The sequence below is a fragment of the Apteryx rowi genome, unplaced genomic scaffold (assembly GCF_003343035.1).
Source record: "Apteryx rowi isolate R43461 unplaced genomic scaffold, aptRow1 scaffold_458, whole genome shotgun sequence".
In the NCBI taxonomy this organism is placed as follows: Eukaryota; Metazoa; Chordata; class Aves; order Apterygiformes; family Apterygidae; genus Apteryx; species Apteryx rowi.
The window spans coordinates 254,916-277,544 of record NW_020450714.1 but is presented as its reverse complement, the minus strand read 5'-3'; the positions used below and the strand labels follow the sequence as shown (position 1 = coordinate 277,544).

The 22,629-nt window shown below is 38.4% G+C and overlaps 1 protein-coding gene across 6 annotated transcripts in view; it reads left to right on the top strand.

Annotated features, from left to right (window-relative positions):
* The window catches only part of LPCAT1 (lysophosphatidylcholine acyltransferase 1), a 66,774-nt gene extending 48,827 nt beyond the window's left edge, over positions 1 to 17,947 (top strand). For 4 of the 6 annotated variants that reach the window (XM_026077562.1, XM_026077565.1, XM_026077563.1 and 1 more), the window contains 2 exons: positions 3,373 to 3,511; positions 9,006 to 17,947. In XM_026077562.1, the coding sequence (XP_025933347.1) occupies positions 3,373 to 3,511; positions 9,006 to 9,190 (324 nt within the window). In that variant the 3' untranslated portion in view covers positions 9,191 to 17,947. The remainder of the gene's footprint in view (positions 1 to 3,372; positions 3,512 to 9,005) is intronic. The other 2 variants (XM_026077560.1, XM_026077561.1) reach the window with 2 other exon arrangements.
* Positions 17,948 to 22,629: the final 4,682 nt, after the last annotated feature.

The following is a 22,629-nucleotide window of genomic DNA, read 5'->3' as shown; positions in this document are numbered from 1 at the left end:
CTTCCTCTATGTGGTTTGCATACTTTGTTTTTAGAAATGATGCCTTTAGATTTACAGAATCTTGTTTCACATGCTCTTTTGATATGTACTTGCATTTTAAATATATATTAATGCAAAATTGGATTAGAGGGTCACATTCAAAGGGAATGAACCACAGGTTTGGGCTTTGGTCATGTAAAACAATGGGGGTTTGGAGACTGACATTGTTCTCTGTGGAGCTTGACTAGAATCTTTACTAGCACACTGAGTTTCAGAACTGCAGTCCTTTGTATTGATTGCTCCAGACTAAATGCTAATGAGTTGTGCTTATTGCTGTTTATAATCTGCTTCTGTTGAATCTTTTTTTCTCCAGGTTAATAACATTTTTCAAAATATTCATTTTTACATGTTCATAGAAACATTTTTCTCCTTTCGTTTCCTTGGTAAAATTCTCTAGTCTTACCATGTTTCTGTGGTGGTCCTGCAGTTCTGAAGAAAGTTCTTTGCCCAGATTTTATACTTTCCAGAAATGCTCTTGATCGTTTTCTAGCCCCAGTATTTTGTTGAAGCATCAGCACAGATGGCTAGTGCAGGCTCTTTGGGAAACTGGCAACAGCAATGCTGAACATTTGCCATTCCAGTGAATTTGTCTGACACCTTGATTTGTTACTTTTGACTCATTTCCTTAATACTGCTATTTCAACACATTTTGTATCAGTCTTTTCCCTTTCCTTTGAACTCGTAGTGTCTTGTGCCTGCAGTGTTACTGAGACTGGAGAGTTCTAACACTTGATGCTGTTACCACTAGTGAATGAGTGGAGTTGAGAGCATTGCCTTGCATAATGCTACATGGCAGCCTTATTTTCTGAGTGTAGTTGTTCTCAGGTTCTTCAGTGTACCTGTTTTTTTTTCCTTACCTGTTTTTTTTCTCTTACCTATGTTTTCCTAAAGAAATGAGTCTCCTGTGAATGTTTAGTGTTTGCATCTACCATTCTCACCCTTTGGCAAACAAATTTGACTAAGGAGAAAGTGACAAAGGCATTTAGTTCCTACAAATTTTGTGAAAATCAGCAGCAATTAGAGGATAAACTTATTACTGTTTCTTCTAAGGGAAAAGCAGAGAGGTCTCTGCCCTTAATGGGGAAGCATGGGGAAATGGTCACATGCTGTCTGGCCAGCTCTGTGTGTTCATCATAAAATGAACACAGCTAAAGTAAATTTGAATGTAGCTTTTGGGCAGTATTTCAAAAAATTTGGCTATGATGATGCAAAATATGCATTGTACTCTTACCATTTAAGAGAAAGATAAGATCTCGGACTGAGTGATATTTARTTTGGAAGCACCTAATTTAATAGAAGAACTGTTTCTTGCAAGATTTGTTGTTTTTCAGTACCTGCTGTAATCTTGGGAACTGAGGATGCATAAACTGAGTTCCTAGGTTAACTGCAGAACAGACTGAACTGTAGAACTGCAAAGACAACATGCATTAAGATGGGGAAGCATTCAGCAAGAGAAAGAGGGCATGGCTTATGGTTTATCCTGCTAGTGATGATCAGAAGGATTAAAAGGTCTTGAGCTGAGGAAATTTTGCTGACAGTACCTTGGGAAAAAGAAAAAAGGAAAATAAAACCTGTGAAGTGATTGTGTGTGTGTTATATATATGTGTGTATGTGTGTGTCTATTTTGTGTGTGTGTATTTTTTTTAATCTTTTCTCCCTTCCCCTCTCCCTCCCTTTTCCAGGATCATGTACATTAAAATCTTCACACAGCTTGTTGGGAGGTATTGAAAGATCAGGCTGGTTCATGAATGTGTGATTTTGAATAGTTGCTGTTTTCAGCCATGTGCTACTTTTTGCAAAGCATCTTGTCATTTGCTTTTAGGGATAATTGAACAAGTGCTCAAAATGAAAGTTTTTTTAGTATGTTGTTGCAGATCTTGAAAAATAAAGGTTATTGTGCCACCAGATTTTTAAACTGGTGGGCAATTAAAAGTAGTAGAAGAAGGAATTATGATAATAAATTCCAAGAGCAGCACTCTGGTGTAAGTGCCAGGCATCCTCCCTTTCTAATTGCTAAGGAAATGAAAGGGTGTTGTGAATCCTGCCAATGTGATGTTTGATGTTTGTGAACCTTTCCATCAAATATCACCTTCTGACTACCTGAGCTGTGAAAACACAGCAGACTTTATTAAATCAGTATCTTGTCCTTGCCCCTACTCTTTGTGAAACAGTGTAAGTTAGGTGCCAAAGAGGAAAACACAAGAGTCCTGTTTTGGTCATAACTGTTGTTTTCCATGGAACTTTAATGTTCTTGATTCCCTTGAGGTGTGCTCTCTTGTGGCAGCAACTTTTGCTTTGTGAAAATACTTCCTTATATGCCTGTTTTGTTCAGCCTCATCAATTCTCACTTTTTTATTGCTATGGAGAAACTAAAGAAGTTTCCAAAACAGTGTGGGGGGGTATATATATATATACACATATGTATGTATATGTTATATTTCAATATTTGCAGTGCTGTTTTGACAAAAACTAGACAAGGATGTTTAAAAAACTCTTCTGCCTCAGTTTCTGTTGAAGAGACAAAATGAATTATTCAAGTTTTATGATGTTTTGTTACAGATGTTTTTAAATACTGAGATCCTTTTTCCAGGGGAAAGCATTTTATGTATTCAAAGATAGAATGAGACTATAAACAATTATTTTTAGTTATCAGTTTCCTTTAAGTAGTAAAGCTAACTTTTTTCTGTGAGAAACTGCTTCAGGACTTAACAGAGAAGGATACAAGGTATTTTGTAGATCACTGAAGAAGTATTTGCAGAAAGTTACAGGGTTCTTGAATTTCACTGTTTGGAGTAGGAGTCATCTGATTAAGACAACAGCATTTAGATGTAGGCGTTTTTGTGCAAAATTGGCATCTAATCGGTTAGACATTGGTGAAGATCTAGTTAAGGGAATCTTGAGTTTTACAGCTGACCAAATGGAAAAGGTAACTGCCTTAGGCCAACCTAAATAGGTTTCCTGATTCCACAGACTCCTTGGGAGTGTAGACGTCTAGCACTATGGACATTATACTTATTCTCAGTTATATGCCTGCAAAAGATGTTAAACAATTTTGCTGTCTGTTAAATACTCTGATTCTAGTGTTGAGGTATGCAAACAGGTTTTTCTGGATATAGCAGGCTTTACTTTCTAAGCATACATAGGCCAATAATAATTTCATCAATGCTAACTTTTACCCAGACTATTCAGAAATTCTTAATACACCATCATCAACCTGAGACCAAATAGTATTTCCAAAACCAAATTTTATTTGCATAACTTCTTAAAGTGTTGCTGTTTATGGGAGTTAATATTCAGCTTTGCAATGATTTATCCTGCTGTGTTGTTTCATAGCTATACCAGTCAGAAAATGGAACTATACTAAAAGAGGATTTAGCTCATATTCTGAAGACTGCCATGGGTGTGTCGCAGATCAATGTAACGCACCTTTTTAGAGCTGTAGATGAAGAAGAAAAGGGGGAGATTACATATGGTGAGTATTTCAGGTGGATCTGAAATGTCACAAATGTAAAGGTCTGAATTCATGTTGATTTACAAACAAGTTGTATTTTTGTTAGACTTTACCTTTTTGTCTTTTTTTGTAATTATAAAAGCTCTGCAGACAGTAAATTTAGATTAAAAAATTTGAGCTTCACCTGTAATATCTAATGTCACATTTACATATTTTCAGAATTTGTTTCACTTTCATATTAAATCAGGCAATACATAGATTAGCTCTTTCAGCGTATTCTGTTCTGTGACTTCCATGTGCATGAATAAGTATTTTTGAGAAAGCGGTCTTAGCTCGTCCAGTCATTTTGTCTGTTGTATCTGTTCCTCATTATTTCTGTCCTCCCAGAATATATTGGGATATAAGATTTCCTACTCCTAAAGTAATTTCTCAGCCTGTTTTAAAAATACGTTATGGAGGAAGGGGTTGGAGGGAGGACGATGAGGGGAGGAATTTTGAACAAGCTGCTCAATATATAGTCTATAATGCAGGTCATTTGGAGGCAAGAAAATTGCATTCAAAAAATGGTGAGATTTGGGTGAATAAGGTAAGGCACTGGAAATCAAAGCTCTAATTTCAATTGTATCATTTAAGTATTAATGTTGTTAAGAATAGTAATAAGATTAAAGAATAGCAGTAGTAGTCTAAAGCAGCCTAACCTGCAGGCACACCTATATTCAGAAGTTATTGATAGCCAGCCTATCACACATCTCTAACAGAAGTGATTATGACTTGCTCCTGCTCTATTGGTTTTTCTTCAGGATAATCAGTATGTATTTAATTTGTAAAATGCTACAAATTAAAACATTAGAAAATTGCAATTTCTGCACTAGTAATTCCCACGTTACTACCATACAATGTGTAGTGCTTCAACTACAGCACCATTTTACTTGAATCTGCTGGAATGAGTCTCATTACTACTGACATCCCTTTTTTTTTTCTTTCTTTTTTTTTCCTCCCCCGCCTGCTACCAATACCTTGATTCCTGCTGTACTACCCTTTTCTTCATATATCTTACCTGCCAAATCCCCAGCATTGTTTCTGTCCCTCCTCCGTGATTGCCCTTTTGCTGACTATATTTTTTACTCCTTGTTTTCTGCCAACTCACTTGGTCATGACTCTTTCCCCCCCCGTTGCCACCTTCAAAAATGCGAGCAGTGAACTTAGGCTGGTGAGCCCAGCAGGACTCCTAATGTTAGCACATCTCATTATTTGAAAACTGCTGAATTTGAAATAGTATGCAAGCAAACTCGAACCAATTCACATGGGTTATTGAATAATTTACACTCGATATCCATCTTTAATAATACCCAGTTGCATTTAAATCTGCACTTTCGCCTGAATGGCTGTGGGATGTTTCCATAACAAGAAATGCTGGCCCATTCAGCTACAACAGTGGCCACTGAAATGTTTACCTGTCATTTCCACTCCTTTCCTTATGCATTCACCAGTAGTCTGTCTTGAGGTTTTACAAAGGGGATGGTGTTTGCATTGCTGCTTTGAAATTTTGCTTGGATCTTTTTCTGAGAAAAGTGCTCATTTTATAAATAATATAAACATTGTAAAAACATTTTTAGCAATTTATCTGAAAGCTTAATCATAGTAAGAATAAGTGTTCCATTTTATTGTGGTAGAGAACCGGAAGATGAAGGTAGACTTTAGGTATTGCATTTGTGCCTCCTCAGTGTTTCAGTTTATCATAAATATTTAGGGCCTTGCCTTGCCTGAGAATGTGTGTAACTTTCCACATGTTCAAATTGTTGCAACACTGAGAAAGGAGAGGCAGAAAACTTGCAAATTACAGGTTTTTTTGAAGGCATTGTCCAGCAAGATTCTGGGAAATAAAAGCTATGTCTGTCTATCTTCCACTGTCTGTCTATCCAGTGGAAGAGTACTGAAATAACTCTGGATCACACAGCAGGGAAGACTGCTCACAAGCCTGCTACCCTCTTTCTACTCCAAATTCTAACACCTTAGAATACCAAGTATTCAGACTTACGATTTCTGAGAACAAAAAATAAATTATCCAACCATCAAGCCTAAATCATAGTACGAGTCCTTGAATCCAGAGATCTCATCCCCAAATAGAAGCTCAGGTTGCAGGTAAACCAAATAGCCAATAGCAAAATTAAGATTATGTAATAGATTGATAATGCTGAATCTGAATTGTTAGAAGTTTGGATTTCTGGCATGTGTTTGGAAAGTTGCCTGTGTACTGTGTCAGTTCTCTTAGGCAGTCCGCTATTAGCTTAACTGCTTAGATGCACCTTGTTTCCAAAGCTGATACAGTCTCTGTAATTTAAAGGGACAAAATTTCTCTGCCTTGAGACATGATTCTGGAGAATTTGAGTAAGTGCCTGTACCTTTCTACAGTCATGCTGCAGGTGTGCATCATAAATTCTCAGAAATTCTGTTTGCCCTTGATAAATGACAACTGTGCAAGTGTTCTGAAGATCCTGGCTTGCTTGCTGACAGCAAGGAAGGGAGCAAGGCAGTGTTGTGAATATCTGCACAGATGAACACTTAGAAGAAGGAAGAATTATTAGTAACTAGAGTTCTTTAAAATGTATTATCTGAATCTGTATTCACCACCCATCTATTCTAATTGCCTTGGAGATCCTGTACACTAAAGTGATTATGTAGCTGAAGGGTGTGGGGGGAGGGGGGGAATAGGAGATTCATGAACTTGCAGCTTCCACCAGGGGCATCAATTAGTGGGGGTATGCAAGAATTTCATGCAGGTGTTGGGAATGCAGGAGGAAAACATCTGATCTGAAATTCTTGTAGTACATACACAGACTTAATGCAAAAGTATAGATATTAATTCTAAAAGAATTCTACTTTGGGCCCTTTGTCACCCTTTTTGCCTCTTCCCCTTGATAAAGAGTGGAAAGCAAAATTACTTTTTCTCCAAGCAGATGGTTATGATCTCTCTTTTTCTCAAGTCTAGTGCTTCATGGTTGTCTTAAGCTTGAGCACCAAAACGAGAACTGTAATTAGAAGCGCTACTGGAACAGCTTGTTCTTTGTAAATCATCTTGTCCCATGTTTCTGAGGATAAGGCAAATCCCAGCAGTCTTTCTCTGGGCTCTGCTCTGAAGCATTTTGATAAGTGATTATTCCTTTRTATCTTTAGGACTTGTTTCAGCAAGACCCAAAATGCCTACTTAGATCTCTCAAATGTTATCCTGTTCAGTTCAGTCCTCCTTGAAATCTGAGTTTTTCATTTGGATCCAATACTGAAAAGACATTCAAAGATAGTGACAAAATTGTCAGGATGCAGGTTAGGATATATATTGTCATATTTGTGTGAACAGCCACTTTAAGGGATTTTTATACATTCGTTTTCTAAAAAGATACAGTTGCCTTTTGAAGAATTACTTAGAATGGCATCTGCAGTAAACTTTCTAGTCTTTCCCATGCAAAAAGGCTTATGCCTAATGTGATTATAAGAGCATCTTTGGTGCTGTTGGTTGAATTTTTATTCTTAGTTCAGTTGGGCTAAATTCTCAGCCTAAAAAGGCTGTTTTTTCATGATCATTAATATAATAAACACCATTGTGTGTGTTATTAGGAAGAGGAGTAGATTCCGGGGACTAGCTTAAAACTTCCCTGTGAAAAAAGGAAATGTTTTCACATTCCTGCTGCAGGCTAGACCCAAGTGAAGCTGATGGGTCATTGGTCTCCTTGTTTGCTGCAGTATCATAGTGTCCTCAGTCACGTTAGCTGAATGTGCTCAAGTGTTTTGATTCTGATGAATTAGTTTGCACTCAAGTGTTTCAATATTATTAATACAATATTATTAATATACTGTTATTGTAACTACCACCACTGTTAAAATAATGGTTCTACAGTTCCTCCTTGGAAATGATCAGAGTATTAGACTCTTTGCTACGAGGTTTAAAAAAAATTTTTTTGAACTTGCATTAAAAATACTGTCAAATTAAAAATTTATTTGCGTCTTATGACATATTTAAGATATTTTTATTTTCATTGAAGGATTGGATATCATTTATGTGATATAACAACCTGTGCTGTGCATTTTAAGCACTTGAGGACTTCAGAGACAGGAGGACATTTTTAAGAATAAAACAGTATAAAAAAAGTATAGGTTTTTCAACACAGATGATAAAGGGTTGAGGTTTTTTTAGGACCTGAATATCACCAGCTTTCATTGAAGTTACAGGGTCCAAGATAATGTTAATCCATGTAAAGTAGTGGATAGAAGGCTTCCAATTTTTTTTTTCCTGTTTGCAGAAGGGTGAAGATTTGTTCATTGCATTCTCCCCATCCACCCCTTTGCACCAGTTCAGAGGCAGTGTTGAACTACACCTTCCATGCTCCTGTGAGCCAAAAGACATTCCCCTGTGCTTTGCAATGCTGAGAAAAATACGCTGTCCCAAAGAGCAAAGGACAGAGGAGAGAGGAGGCTGTGGTAGTTTCCTTCTTCCATGCCGATCCAGTTGTACCAGAAGGAACTGGGCTTCCCTCATCTGAAAAGTTAGTTCAGCTGTCATCTGCTCTGCACTCCAGGGAACTTGCAGCACTGCCCGGTCATAAGCTTTTTTGGGATAATACAGTGGATTTGAGTGGGCTGTATGTGATATACTGTAGATAACAGTTAGTAATAATGTTCACATCCAGCTTCTTCCAGTGTCAGTTTACATTATAAAAATAGCTTCTTATGACTTGGATCCTGTACAGGATCTTGATGTTTAAATCATGGCTGAATAACAGCCATATGGACAGATTGTGACAAGGCTTCAGTGCCTCTTTTTTGACACAAAAATGTAACTTTTTGGTGTTAGGGATTTCCCCCTTCCCCCAAGAACTAATCTTGTTCTCTATATTATTTTATTAATATACAAAACTAAAATCAGTTTTTCATAATGTGAGTCATGACTTATAATTTTATAATAGTGTTTTAATGGAATGAGCAAGCAAATGAATTAACTTCTTGCAATATCAATCCCTAAAATACTGGGAGCTTTGAAAGGGTAGAATCTTGAAACAAAGGCAGTGATGACAGCCAGCCTTAGGTTGAAGAGAATTGTCAGTGGAAAGCATTACAGGGTATGTTTGCAAAAGATTTCCCAGATTTTAAGAAATGACTACTGTAGTTGTTCACCATTGTTCTTCAGCTGGAGGGCTTCTGCCCTTCCCCCAGTGAGCAGTGAGATGCTATGTCAGGGCATGCGGTGCTCCTTGTGTGGTTTTAAGCAAATCTGAGTCTGTTTACCCCTTTCCTGCACAAGCTAAGCTGACTAACTTTGCTTTGAAAGCCTTTAAGAGTGCTTAGATAACCTTTTGCAGCATCTCAGTTGTGAGGGCGTGGTAAACTTCTGTTGAAAAGTTGAAACAAACTATGAGACTGGCATTGTTTTTTCCAAAGTGATCCTGTGATTATACTCCATATGTGTTTGAACTTAGCATTTCTTTGTTTCAAAGAGCTGATACATTTAACAAAAATTTTTTAGATGATTTCTACAGATTTGCTGAATTGCATCCACACTTTGCAGAAGACTATCTGTATTCCGATCAGATGGGAGCTGAGAGTGGTTTGGAGACTTCATCTCTTCCTGCTCCTAATGGCATCTGTACTGACTTCAGCCCTGAAAATGCTGAAGATAAAAAGAAGCCCCTGCAGAAGAAACTGAATTAATACTACAACTGTTACCTTCCTCTCCTGGTGAGAGGATTGTCTTTTCTTGGGATTTTCATAAGTCACTCCAGCTATACAGCAAATACCAGTTGTGTGTGAAAGTTCTCCCTTAATACCATTTTTTGATTCATATGTGCTATATTTATTAGTATGTTCCAGATTACTTTGGGGAAGGTGGGGGGGGTTGTTTTTTTGTGGGTTTTTTTTTTTTTTAAGTCTTTGAAAGGCAAGAATGTGAATGTGCTTCATTATTAATGTTCATATTTAAAAGGAAGCAGCACACTTATTTATATTTCATTGGGTAGTTTCATGTACAAAGTGTCGCACAAATTGTGCATGTATAAAGAAACTGTAGCTACTATGGTGTTAAGTGCACTTTGGTGATTAGTGTTTTTCCTAGTTACAGGGATGTTTTAGGGCCTAATTTTGCTGTCCGTATCTGCATAGTCAGGCTTGTTGATTTCAGTGGGGTTATTTTCTTGGACAAGGGAAGCACATTTTTGGCCATTTGTTTTGGTTTCATTGAACAGTTCCGAAACAATAATGCAAAAAAAAAATTGCTAAGGATTACTTGCTTCTTATTTTTATTGTTTAGTGACAAAATTTTCTCTTTCAATCCACTCCATGGTAGAATGAAAAGGAAAGGCGCTCTTCACCCCTCCCTCATCCCCAACACTTTCATTCTACTGTAATCTTCCAAATGCAATTAAACTTGAATTTTTTTCCAAACTGACATACCACATGTTGTTTGCAAACACATGACGGAACTGTTTCTGTGTTTTTCTCTTAAAACTTGTTCAAATCATGTCCACCCAGCATTTATATGGGAGACTTGTCAACAGTTATGTTTAATCTAAAGTTATCAGATTTCTTTTGTAGCAAGTCTGTATACAGAGATAACTTAGCATGGAAAAAACTATAAAAACATAGTTGTATCAGCACAAATTTGAAAAGGTTGCAGTTACTCCCAAAGCAAAGTGAGCAAAAAGTTGCAGGACATCCCAAGGGAATGCTAGTTAAAGCTCTATAGCAATATCAGATATACTGGGTATAACACAGATGTAACTTAAATTATTTTAGAACTCTTTAAAAGAAATTTAAAAACACATGTATTAGGAACATTTCTTATCTTTTCTCTTGCAAAGCCAGATGCCTTAATTACCAATGAAGAGCTCAGAGAAAAATTGAAACTATTCCAAAAACACAGAGCTCCACATATTGGGAAACRTGACAAAAGCCTCAAAGAGTAGGAAGAAGTACTCTCACAGAAAACAACTGTGAAGGCAAGTCTGCTTCCGAACACCACCAMCAACAGTTTACTTTCCAGTCACTTGTGTGACTAACCCTGCAGGGGCCACATTAAAATGATGTTTTTGCAATTGGAAGGCTGCCATCAAGATTTGGATCTTCCTCATGTTAGTATAACTTTAAAACTATATTTGAAAGGGAGGAGTTTTAGCAGAAGGAAATCTGTTTATACCAAATGTTTTTATTATTATTTTTTAAATAGCAGGAGGATTTTTGAAGCTCTTTAGGGTATTGGAATGTGTCCTTAGAAATCCTTAGCTGCACGTGGCAAGTTTCCAAACTGGGAGAAACTGGCTTTAATAGGAATGATATGGGGAAACAAAAGGTAAGAATGCTTTCTATGGGATATGCAGAGGTATGCCCTCATTTGGAGGTGGTAATTAAATTTTTAATTCATCTAAGTAATGCATGCCAAGATGGAGGGTTGCAGCAGATTGGCAGGCAGGATTAGAACTAAAAACAGTCTTGAAAAATTGGAGAAATGATTTGAAAAATAAGACATGTAAGGAACTACGCTTAGGCAGGAGGAATCCACTGATCAAATACAGGAGGGAGTGACTATGACTGCCTAAAAAGGGCAGGGAAAGTGGAGTGTATTACACACTGAGGACAGTTAACTTGTTGCTGCAACAAAGATGGTCATTACAGTGGGATGGTCATTACAGTAGTCTGTGTGATATTTCTGGGTTCCAAGGATTAATAAGGCCTTCCTGGAAGTACCTATCCATGTTGGGGCACTTTAGAAAGATGGGGAGCATTTGGATGGAGTCCAGAGGACAGAAAATAATAAAAAGATGTAGAGAAATTGTTAAGCAAAGATGAGGAAACTGAAGAAAGATACAAGAACAGTCTTCAAATATGGAAAAAGTTGCTTTAGAGAAGATAGGAACAGTCTTTTCTCCATGTTTTTGGTAGATATAGCTAATTCATTTAAAGGGCAAGTTAAGCATTAGGAAAGCTTGCAACACACCTAGTTAAGCTTTGCAGTAGGTTGTCCAGGTGGGTTGAGGAGCCTCCCCTCGCTGGAGGTTCTGAAAACAGAACAGACAGGCAGCTAAGGCCGAGACACTACTGATTTTGCTGATCATGCCCTAAGGTTGTAGGAGTAGGTCTTCTGAAGCCTACTTTCTGATTGTTAATTTTTTTATAGAGTATGTATTTTAGTTTGCAAGAGAAGGGACGTGAACTGTAGTTTAGACATTGCATCTGACCTGTAAGATCTCTTATGGCACTCCATTGTGGCCCAAGACAGCTGCCTGTAGGATGGTCAGGTTTTGCTGTGTATGTGAACTTGGGGAGCTGAGGATTTCAAAGTGTGGGAGAGGAGATAGGGTTCTCTGACACATTTGCAAACAAGAAAAAGAGCAGCTTAGTATCCCATGAAGACCTTGGGTGAGAGGGAGCCTCCAGAGAAAGGAGTGCTCTGCCCATATCTATGAAAGAATAAGGAAACATGCATGAGGTTAGCTAAATTTGTACACCTAATTTGTATGTATGGTGCTTATAGCCTGGGCACCTGTCTTCTAAAAAGAAGCAAAAGGTTTGTTTGGTTTCTTGTTTGGTTTGGTGAGGGGGTTGCTTTTTAATTGGGGTGAATGTAATTGCACTTGTTTGTAAGCATGCAACTAAGCTGTTCAGAGCGTGTGGGTTTGAAGGGTGCTGCAGCCTGCAGTAGATGACAGAAAAGCCCCACTCCTATAGGTTAGTAAACTCAGAGTTTACTGACAGCTGAGAACAGTAACACATTGCATTAATGTAGCAATGTTCATTAGAACTCATCTGTCAAACTCAGACTGCAGAAATGTTTTAGTGGTTCCACATAACCAGTCTTTTTAAAAGGCATTAGACTATGGAACAGCTAGATTGTGATACACTAAGTTTCAGCGTCTTGCTGGGCTGCAAGAATAGACGTGAAAAGGCTGGACAGCTTCCTTCCCCCTCCACCAAACATTGGTGTGTAAATGCTTTCGACTACCAGTTTTACACACACAATATTTTATTTTAACTGGTGATATCAGCCCATAAATTTACAGCAAGACACACAAAGAAATGACTTCAGTTCTTTATAGCAATTTCACTTAACGAATAATCATTATATTAAAAAAAATGCAGTGGTGTGAAGACATTTGACATTTATCTCTAGTCAGCTAGTAACGATGAAAGTTTTGCTACTTTTATGTAATGCTGTCATCCCTTGCCAGGAGTGCATTTAAAACAGCCTGAATTTTATCATATGTTGTATGAGAGAGACCCAACCAAAGCTTTGTTATTCTGATATGGTTGAAAAAATATGCTGAAATTTGAAGGAATATGAACACCAAAATCCACAAAACTTTGGAAATTCAAGGCATCTAAAAAGTGTCTTTTTTGCTTCATTTATTTTTCTTCAAATAAAAAAAATTAAAATAAACAAAAACAAATGTTTAAAAGGTGCAAAGGATGTTTAAACAATTGTCTTCACCACAGGAAGATAAGTTCTATAGTAGATTTCTCAGAGTGCACTGATCTAAGCAGATACATGTTTCAAAAGGTATTATAGACAATTCTAAAGCCTTAATGGAGAAATTAGGTTGTATACTTAGTTTTGTACTAGTGAATTTCACTATATATGACAATGCATTTGTTTTAGTCAGAATCCTCTTACTGTGCAAGAAGATTAAAAAACATGTATTGGCTGTTTGCTAATCCCGCTTTGAGGGTCTAAATCCTTAGGTCACAAAGTTTATTTGAAATGCAGACACTTGTGCAGTAGGGAAGTGATGCAACCTCTTTAGAAGCAAAGCTACAGGAAGTAAATAATGACAGTTTTGTGCATAGCTGTTTGAGAGTATTTTTATGCCCACTGAACAGGTCTGTTAACTAGTTTAAGCATTGGGCTGGTTGGAAAGTTAATTCTTTTATTCATAATATTAGGTAGTAAATATTTTTTTTCCAGAAAAGAAATTGTTGCACTTCAACATTTGAATAGTTTGATAAATTTTCTGAACTAGGTGTATTTTTATTGTTTATGAGTTTCCTTCTAAGGCTATCTTCAGTATTGTTATTAAATGGTTTTTCCTACATTATATCATTGCATGGTAAGTACAGTGTTTCACTGCTTCAGAACAGTGTTGAACTCCCATTCTTCTTTCCACTCCTTTAAAAAAAGTATTTTCATAAATAAAACTGTAATTAATGAGGAAGGACTTAAAAGAATAGACACTGCAGAACTTGAGTGGGGTGTACTATAGGCCCCATGATCTCATAGACTATATAAACACAGTTTTGCATATATTATGAGTCTTGAACTAGTATGGAAGAAACTCATTTCTGATAACTTTAACCAAGTCAGATTAATTTTCCTCTGGGTCAGAGTGTGGGTCATGTGACCTTCCAAAATGTTGCACTATTCCTTTTTGTTTAGTTTGAAACCTCTGCTTGGTTTCTAGCAGCACTCACAGGAGTGCTCTGTAATTAAGCCCAGAAGTTACAAATATGTAGGCCAAGCATTTTGTATTAGCAAGCTTTAAGTTAGACTCCTAAACTCATATGGAAACACAGAAGTTCCCTGTTAACTGAGCACTTCAGATGATTGATTACTTAAGATATCTGGCTTTCAGCTAATTTTGAAAACTTCAGTTGCCTAATCACTGTGGCCAGATCCTTAAAAAAAGGAGGAAGAGTAGGTCCAACAGTTTGAAAATGAAGGTAAGAATTTGTAACCAGTGCCATTGTTCAATTAGTCCAGCAAGACCACAGGATTTGGTTCACAGGTAAACAGATATCCTTCAGATATCCTTACTTTCTAGGCTGTGATATTGCAGTCCCAGCTAGGTACAGATTAAGCCACCTGTTCTTCAGTCAGGTGATGATTTCTTGAAGGTACTGCAACATTGTGTGTCTAAGTGACTGTTCAGGTCACTGGCAGCACAGCTGGTGATGATCTCCTATGAAGACCAGAAAAAAATATACAGACCATGATGGGAACCTTGAAAGACATTCTTAAAGGTAAAATCCTCCAGCAGCACCTCAGAGGAACTAATGCCATCATTGTGTGCTATAGCTAAGGCACAAAACTTAGTATACAAATGAGTCACCTTTAATCAAAATGTGCATAAATGATATAATAATGAGATAAAACTACAGAAAAGACAGCAGCAGAGAGATCATCTGTTAGATATGCTTGAACATGCATGTGAATATTTCCTGTATCTCACTGATGTAGTTATGAGAGTATCATTCCCAAGGAAATCAGGTTTGTTTATTTCAAGATATTATTTTGTCTTTTGTCAGTGAGGAGTGATTTGTTTTGTAGGGGATGGCTTCTTTTTCCCCAGATGGGAAGATGTGCTTCATCATGTGTAATGGCATCAAACTGAACTAGGCAATGTTGAGAAAGCAGAAGGTTTAAAAGGCTTATAAAATGTAAGGTTTATGTTTCCGTGAAATAGGATGAGACCTTTTTTGCAGCAACTGATACTCTGCCTAGATTGTCTTGCCAGTTCATTATGCAAAATAATTTTGCTAGTTGTGATAGCAGAGGCTGCGTATTGCATTTCCTTTAGCAAAGTGGCATAGCAGAGCACTCTTGCAGACTAACTTTGAATGGCCATCCGTAACAGGTAAAGAAGCAGGTACTGATCATTTACAGTTTTCAAAGTATCAGTCACTGCTAAGACTGGAAATGGAAACAGCAGAATCACTTCAGCACAGACTGCACCCAAGTTGTTGCTGTTGAGATAATCAGCTTGCATGTAGTTTCATACCAGCACAACACATTTCTTACACTTCTTGATTCTGAGCTAATATTTGCATAGGGCCACATGAACATGCCAGCTCATCTGAGGTTAGCTTGGGGATTTCTAAGAAGGTGCTGTATAATATAACCTGTGGATATAGTGTTATGGGTCAGTTCTTTCACTTTGATCAAAAATCTTAGAAGCAAGACAAAAGTCACATTAATTTTTGTAATAGTGCATTTTGATACTATGAATGTATGCTATTTGAGAGTACCAGTTCTGAGCCAAAGAATCAAAAAGTCAGAGAAAAATTAGGCTGAACAACTGGTCCTGAACCAGAAAGTGGTAATCCCATAAAAGCCAGCATAGGAGCAAAGCTTCCACTTTACAGCTGGCCTTCTCCCACAGTAGGGAAGAATCTTATTTTGTCCCTTGGGCTGGTGGATTTAATCTTCCACATCCCTGGCTCTTGCTAGTGCCATCTGTTCTGCTGTTGCAGGTTGGCTGCAGCCTGAGGCAGACCTCACCGTCTCTTACTCTTAAGCAATATTCACAGACTTTCCTCCCTGACCAGAAAGGGACAGCTGAACATTGTCACATTCTGCTAATGCCACCCAAAACTGAAGCCCCATGTACTGTGTTAGCTTGTGTTTGTCTTCATAGGATTAGTTTTTCTTTTCCCGCAGCTCAACCATTGTGGGTATGTCCAGGTGACAGCAAGTTTGAAACTGCTTATGAGAAACCTAATGTTTCTATGAACAATAAGAAATTAAATTTTGAAATATAGTATAATGAAACCTTGATTTGGATAGATTTTGGATTGTGTATGTCGCATTGGTGTGTGCCTGTTTACTTCCAAGTTCAGAATGCAGTGTGCAAATAGGAAACCAGTTCCTTTCATGGATACTGAAGAAAGTTGAACCTCAGACACTTTTCATCCTACCATGGTATTGGAAATGGAATTCATCTGATGATAGGTTATTTCTAAGTCTATGAATGTATATTGGGAAACCCAAATACATGTCTTTTATTGACTATCCAGCATGAAGACAATTTTGTATTTTAAATGCTAAAGAAATAAACTTGTAAAGATCTTGTATGCCCTAAGTATATATTTTTGTCCTATGTTTTCTTTAAAGTTCAAGCAAAATATTTCTTGTATTTCAGAAGGAAGATTTAAGTTAGCCAGTATTGTACTTTCCAGACTACAGAAGCAGTTTTAAGTAAACAGCTAAAATTGTATTTTTTTAGATACGTGGATTAGAATTCTTTAAGTTACATACAGTTGAAAAGGAGTGATATTTATTTAGACAAAAAGTGAAACAGTTGCAGCTGCTTGTCCATATTGTTGTTTGTGTTGGTGATTTGTTTACATTGTTTTCTGTAATTACTCTAAGGATATTAAGAGCTCCATGTATATCAGTAATTTTAGAAATAGAAGTCAGAAATAAATCTCTTTAAAAGTGATAGATCTTGTATCCTGAAGGAGAACCAAGACTAAGCATCTGCTAACTTTGTATTATGCACTATTTAACTTCAATGTTACAGCATTGCATAGAAAGTATTTGACATCTGTTCAATGGGACCACTTTCTAAACTTTTTTGTAACTCCCGGCATCTCTCTGAATATGCAAGATGTTTCTAATTTGATCTCAGATACTAATTAATCTTTTGGGGAAGAAAATGAAGTTATCAACAAGCTGAGAAATAATTCAGAAAAAAAATTTTTGATCTCTTGAAATACCATTAAATAGCATTAAGGATGTCATTTATATATTTTGAAAAAAATACCATTTTTGAACAATTTAAATGCAAAAAAGTCTTTTTAAAAAAAATCAAATTTGGGAATTTTCTTTTACCACTACTGAATCCTATTCAGACACTGCCATGAAGAGGTATGTTTAGCTGGACCAACAACCTGTGCTTATGGAGCAGGAAATTCAGTTTTGTGTGAACTCGCTTAGAAGGTATTATGTGCTTGTTCCATCAGTGGTACTTCTGTTGATTTCAGAACTGTGCAGGCAGACCTTGTGTGTTTAAAGGTGCATATTGGCAGTCAGCTTTTTATTATAGCCCTTGGATATGCAGTGTAATGCCTGTAACAATATATAGTGCTAATGGATAATCATGAACTCGATAAATATTTCTGCTGTAAATTTCCCTATTAACAGGCTCCTGTGGTGTGTGTATGTAGACAATTATCTTTGCACTGAAGTGACTATACTTCAGAATTGAAAAGCAAGAATAAGTAGTGTACTAAAGATGATTATAGCTTGTGGTTCCAATGGTGGAGATGCTTGGAATGGTTAACCTTTTGCAGAATGAAGAATACAGCTTCAGTGCTACAAATTTGACTTTTTTATTAACATGCATGGAAGACTAAGGATAATATTTTTTAAAAATGAACTTGTTTTTGTACATTTTTTCAATGTTTAAAATGATATGATTTAACATTACCTCTGAATACTAGTGATCAGTAATTTCTTAAAGGAAATACCTCAGTTTGAGCATCCTTTTCATGTTAGTTTCTGATAGGTCGAAATGGACTATAGTGTGCGATGAACTAGCTGAGCCAAATAACAATGACATAGAAGCTTAAACTATGCTGTAAGTCATATGATGATTTACTAAAAGGGAATGAAGTGATACAATCATGGCTCATTCTGCCCAACTGGACATTTTCTTTGTGACTGGCTTACTGTAAATTGAATTTTCAGCGTGAAACCAAATTAAAAACAAAACAAAAAATGTTTGGTTTCCTTTGGATTTTTTCTTAGATTTACGTTTTTGATAAACAACAAGGTTTACAACAAGGAAAAGGATATAAATCGTAGCTGTGCATAAAACCAAGTCCATGTATGTTTAAGCATGCTTTATTGATGTATTCCCTCTGTGGCAGTGTGTAGAACAGCATTTACCTGACTATGGGAGTATGAAATACAGGCTTTTATGGGGTTTTTTTGGTTTTGTTTTTTTTTAGTAAGGATTACAGGGATATTGAGTCCAGTTCTTTTGTCTATGCTTAAAGAATAGTGAAATATCAAAAGAAATTCAGAAAAAGTGCTCTAGAAGTCTGGACAAGAAGTCAATGTAAATTAGACTAAAATAGCTCCAGCTATGTTACTTATCCAAGAAACAGACAAGAAGTGATTCAACAGTCCACAGATACCTACACAAATAAGAAATCGATAAGGTGAAAAATGATGTAATTGAGGTTCAAGCTAAGCTATTAATATGAATATCTTTAAGAATATAAGTTAAACACTGGGGAGTTTACCACAGAAATTACATAGATGCTTCATGATGTGAAGGCTGTAAGTGAAGATTTGCTGTTAATGTTTTTCTTTAAAATAGTCTCTAATTTCAAGTTATAGGGTGAATGCAGATTTTGAGTAATGTTCGTTGGCCTAACATAGGTTAGTTATGCAGTGGTTTCTATGGAAGAATAAACATCTGTAGACAAGAGCAAATGAGTACAATTTCATCCTATTTAAAAAAAATACTGTATTTGTCCAAAACAAGTTATTTCTTCTTTCAGTGATGTCCTRTTAGTCATGCAGCAATGTTGCACATTTTCATATGAAGAAAAGGTTTAAAACTTGAACAACTAAGACATCTCATAACCATATGTTCCATCACCTTATACGTAACAGTTTGGGTTTTTTCTTAGATATTTTTCTTTTTTTCTTCTGTTCTATAATGCAAATAACCTTTTGGTTCTATTCTTTATATAGAGAGATTACACTGTGCAGAATGTCTAAAAAGAAACTAATTCCAGAGTATGCTATCAGAATGTGATACATTTTCAGAAACACTTTAATTACCAATGAAAAGGATTGATATTATTCATAAAATATTATTATAGATTATGTAAATGCACAAATATGCATCCAAGACTTCTTATTATAAAGGGTTTGAATATCTCCATGTCTGGAGACTCTGGACAAGGACAAAAATTTTTATCACTATTTCTGTAATACATTTATGCCAGCTTTTCAGGACAAGGCAAAGTGAGGCCTTGAATTCTGTATTGCCCAAATTTTGATGTTTGGGATTTGGTGTTTGCCATTGTTTGAAACAAGTTGTCCATTCAGCTTTTAAGCCAAACGGCCTGTAGCTGGCTTGAGTAACAGTTAATGTAACTTAGATTAACCCACTCTAATGCCTCCTTAAACACAAAACAAAAAAAAGCTAAGATTCCCTCATGCCTCTGACTCTCCTGCCCCTGTTACACAGCAGATACTATCTAGCTTTAACCCCATTTTACCCTGCCATTTGACATCATAGCGTACGGCATGCCAAAGGTGCCTGGCCCCAGCACTGCTCAGAAAAGAAAAAAGGGAAGAAAAAGGAAGAAAATGAAAGACAAAAGAAAGGGAAGGGAAGAAGGGAAAGGAAGGAAGAAGAGAAAGAAGCAAAAAAGAAAAAATGAGAAAAGAAAGGACAGGAAAAGAAGGGGGAAGGACAGGAAAAGAGCACTACCTCAAACTTTTTCTTTGTTTAGATCTGTCCACACCTTCCCCCATGGTATTTCCAACCTTTTCACATCCTGTAATGCATTTCTCTTATGCACTGGGCAGCTGTTTCCGGGGTCCCATTTGTGTCCTAGGCAAGCTCTGCATAGCGCTGCCACTGCTTGCTGTCAGGGAGTGTGCCTTCTGTAGGATGTTCTTGCCTGAGAGGTATTTGAGATATTTACCTGTGCCACGGATTTTTCCTGACTGACTCCACATGAGCAGAGACACGAGGATCGGAAGAAACACTCCTTTTTACACCGTAGCACAGGGGCGTAGGGCCCTCTTCAACTCCCTTGAGTTGTCATGGGGCCTTCCTTTACAGACAGCAGTTCTTGTGACAGGGCCAAAACTTAATGTAGACTGAAAATATACTTGGGGCTTCCAGACACCCTTGTCTGGGCTCAGGGATGTGCTGCCCTGGTGCAGAGGAACCCCAAAAGCCAGCTCGACAGGTCAGCAGGACCTGTGGCACCAGAGACCCTGGGGTGCAAAACCAGTGGGGAAACAGGTAGGTGAAGCCTCCTGCAGAGGGGAGACAAGAGCTTTTCATTAGCCAGATGAACCCTGAGATCAGGCTGTTTTTTACAATCTCTGGTTCCTTCTATACGAGTAAATAACACAAAGGTGGGGCCCAAACCCCTGGTTGTCCTGCACTGCTTTCCGGTTGCTAACCTGCAGATTAGGGCACCCCCAGGCAGTGCCTGTGCCTGGTATGGAGCTGAACACCCAGGCTGGACAAGGAGATGAGGGCAGGTTCTGGCTGCGTGTCACACTACAGACATACCTTGGAGATATTGCGGGTTTGGTTCCAGAGCACCGCAGTAAAGCAAATATCGCAATAAAGCAAATCACACAAATTTTTTGGTCTCCCAGTGCATATAAAAGCTATGTTTACGCTATACTGTAGTCTATTAAGTGTGCAATAGCATTATGTTGAAAAAAACAATGTACATACCCGAATTAAAAAATACTTTATTGCTAAAAAATGCTAACCATCATCTGAGCCTTCAGCGAGTCATAATCTCTTGGCTGATGGAGGGTCTTGCCTCGATGTTGATGGCTGCTGACTGATCAGGGTGGTGGTTGCTGAAAGCTGGGGTGGCAATTTCTTAAAATAAGACAGCAATGAAGTTTGCTGCATCAATTGACTCTTCCTTTCACAAAGGATTTCTCTGTAACATGTGATACTGTTTGATAGCGTTTTACCCACAATAGAACTTCTTTCAAAACTGGAGACAATCCTCTTGAACCCTGCTGCTGCTTTATCAACTAAGTTGATGTAATATTCTGAATCCTTTGTTGTCATTTCAACAATGTTCACAGCATCTTCACCAGGAGTAGATGCCATCTCAAGAAACTACTTTCTTTGCTCATCCATAAGAAGCCACTCCTCATCTGTTCAAGTTTTATCATGAGATTGTAGCAATTCAGTCACATCTTCAGGCTCCACTTCTAAGTTCTCTTGCTGTCAGCCTGTCCTTTGAAGCCAGGCATTGACTTCTCCTCTCGAGCTATGGAAGTCCTAGATGGCATCTTCTTCTAATATAAGGTTGTTTCATCTACATTGACAATCTGTTGTTTAGTGTAGCCACCCTCCTCAATTATCTTTGCTAGGTCTTCTGGATAACTTGCTGCAGCTTCTACATCAGCCCTTGCTGCTGCACCTTGCACTTTTATGTTATGGAGACTGCTTCTTTCCTTAAACCTCATGAACCAACTTCTGCTAGCTTCAAACTTCTTCTGCAGCGTCCTCCCCTCTCTCAGCCTTCATAGAATTGAAGAGAGTTAGGGCCTTGCTCTGGATTAGGCTTCGGCTTAAGGGAATGTTGTGGCTGGTTTGATCTTCTATCCAGACCACTAAAACTTTCTCATGGCACCCCAAAACAATTACAATAATAACAAAGATCACTGATCACAGATCACCCTAACAGATATAATAATAATGAAAAAATTCCAAGAATTACCAAAATGTGACACAGAGACATGAAGTGAGCACGTGCTGTTGGAAAAATGGCAGACAGATTTGTTTGACGCAGGTTTGCCACAAACCTTCAATTTGTAAAAAATGCGGTATCTGCAAAGCGCAATAAAACAAGGTATGCCTGTACTCCACCTCATCTCAGGGAACAGGCACAGGCCACGGCCTGTCAAATGCAGCAAGTACAGGTAATAACAGCTGTTCCCACTCCCTGCAAACACGTGCAAGAGCTGCCCAGAGGAACGGGCCAGCCATTGCCACAAGGGCACCAATGTGAGCTGCTGCAGCTGTTTCCCTTCGGAAGGACCCTTCCATGTGCCTGCAGAGCTATGGCATGACCTCAAAGGCACAGCATGGTTGGGTTTGACACTATGACCTGAAATTGGGATGCACAACACAGCTGCCTAACCCAGCACAAGCAAGGGGTGAGGTGCTCTTCTTCCTGCGAGCCTGCTTTGCACGGGCTTTGGGGCCGGGGGCAGTCAGGGCAGTGTCCCAGCAAGCACAGAGCCCCTGGATAACCTCGGGCTATGCTGGGACAAGCCCGCACGAAACGCGCCTAAACGCCCACGGTGCCCGAAGCCTGGCGGGGTGAAATGGTGGCGGGGGGAGCCTCCAGGCCCCGCCCCCGGGGCTCAGGCCCCACCCCTTGCCCCCAAGCCCCGCCTCCAGTCCACGGCCCTGCGACCGTTGCTTTGGGGCGCCCCCTCTGCGGCCTCGCGCAGCCCCGCCGACGTCCTCGCCGTGATACGTCAGCCGCGGGGGTGGCAGTCTCCGGGGCGTGCTCCGCTCTCCCGGCGCGAAGGCGGTTGCTAGGCGACGAAACGGGGGGCCGGGCCGCGAGGCCGCTTCCGCTGCGTTGCGGAAGTGGCGGCGCGGGCGGGGCCGGTGGGGCTGGGGCGGTTCCCGGGCGTCGGG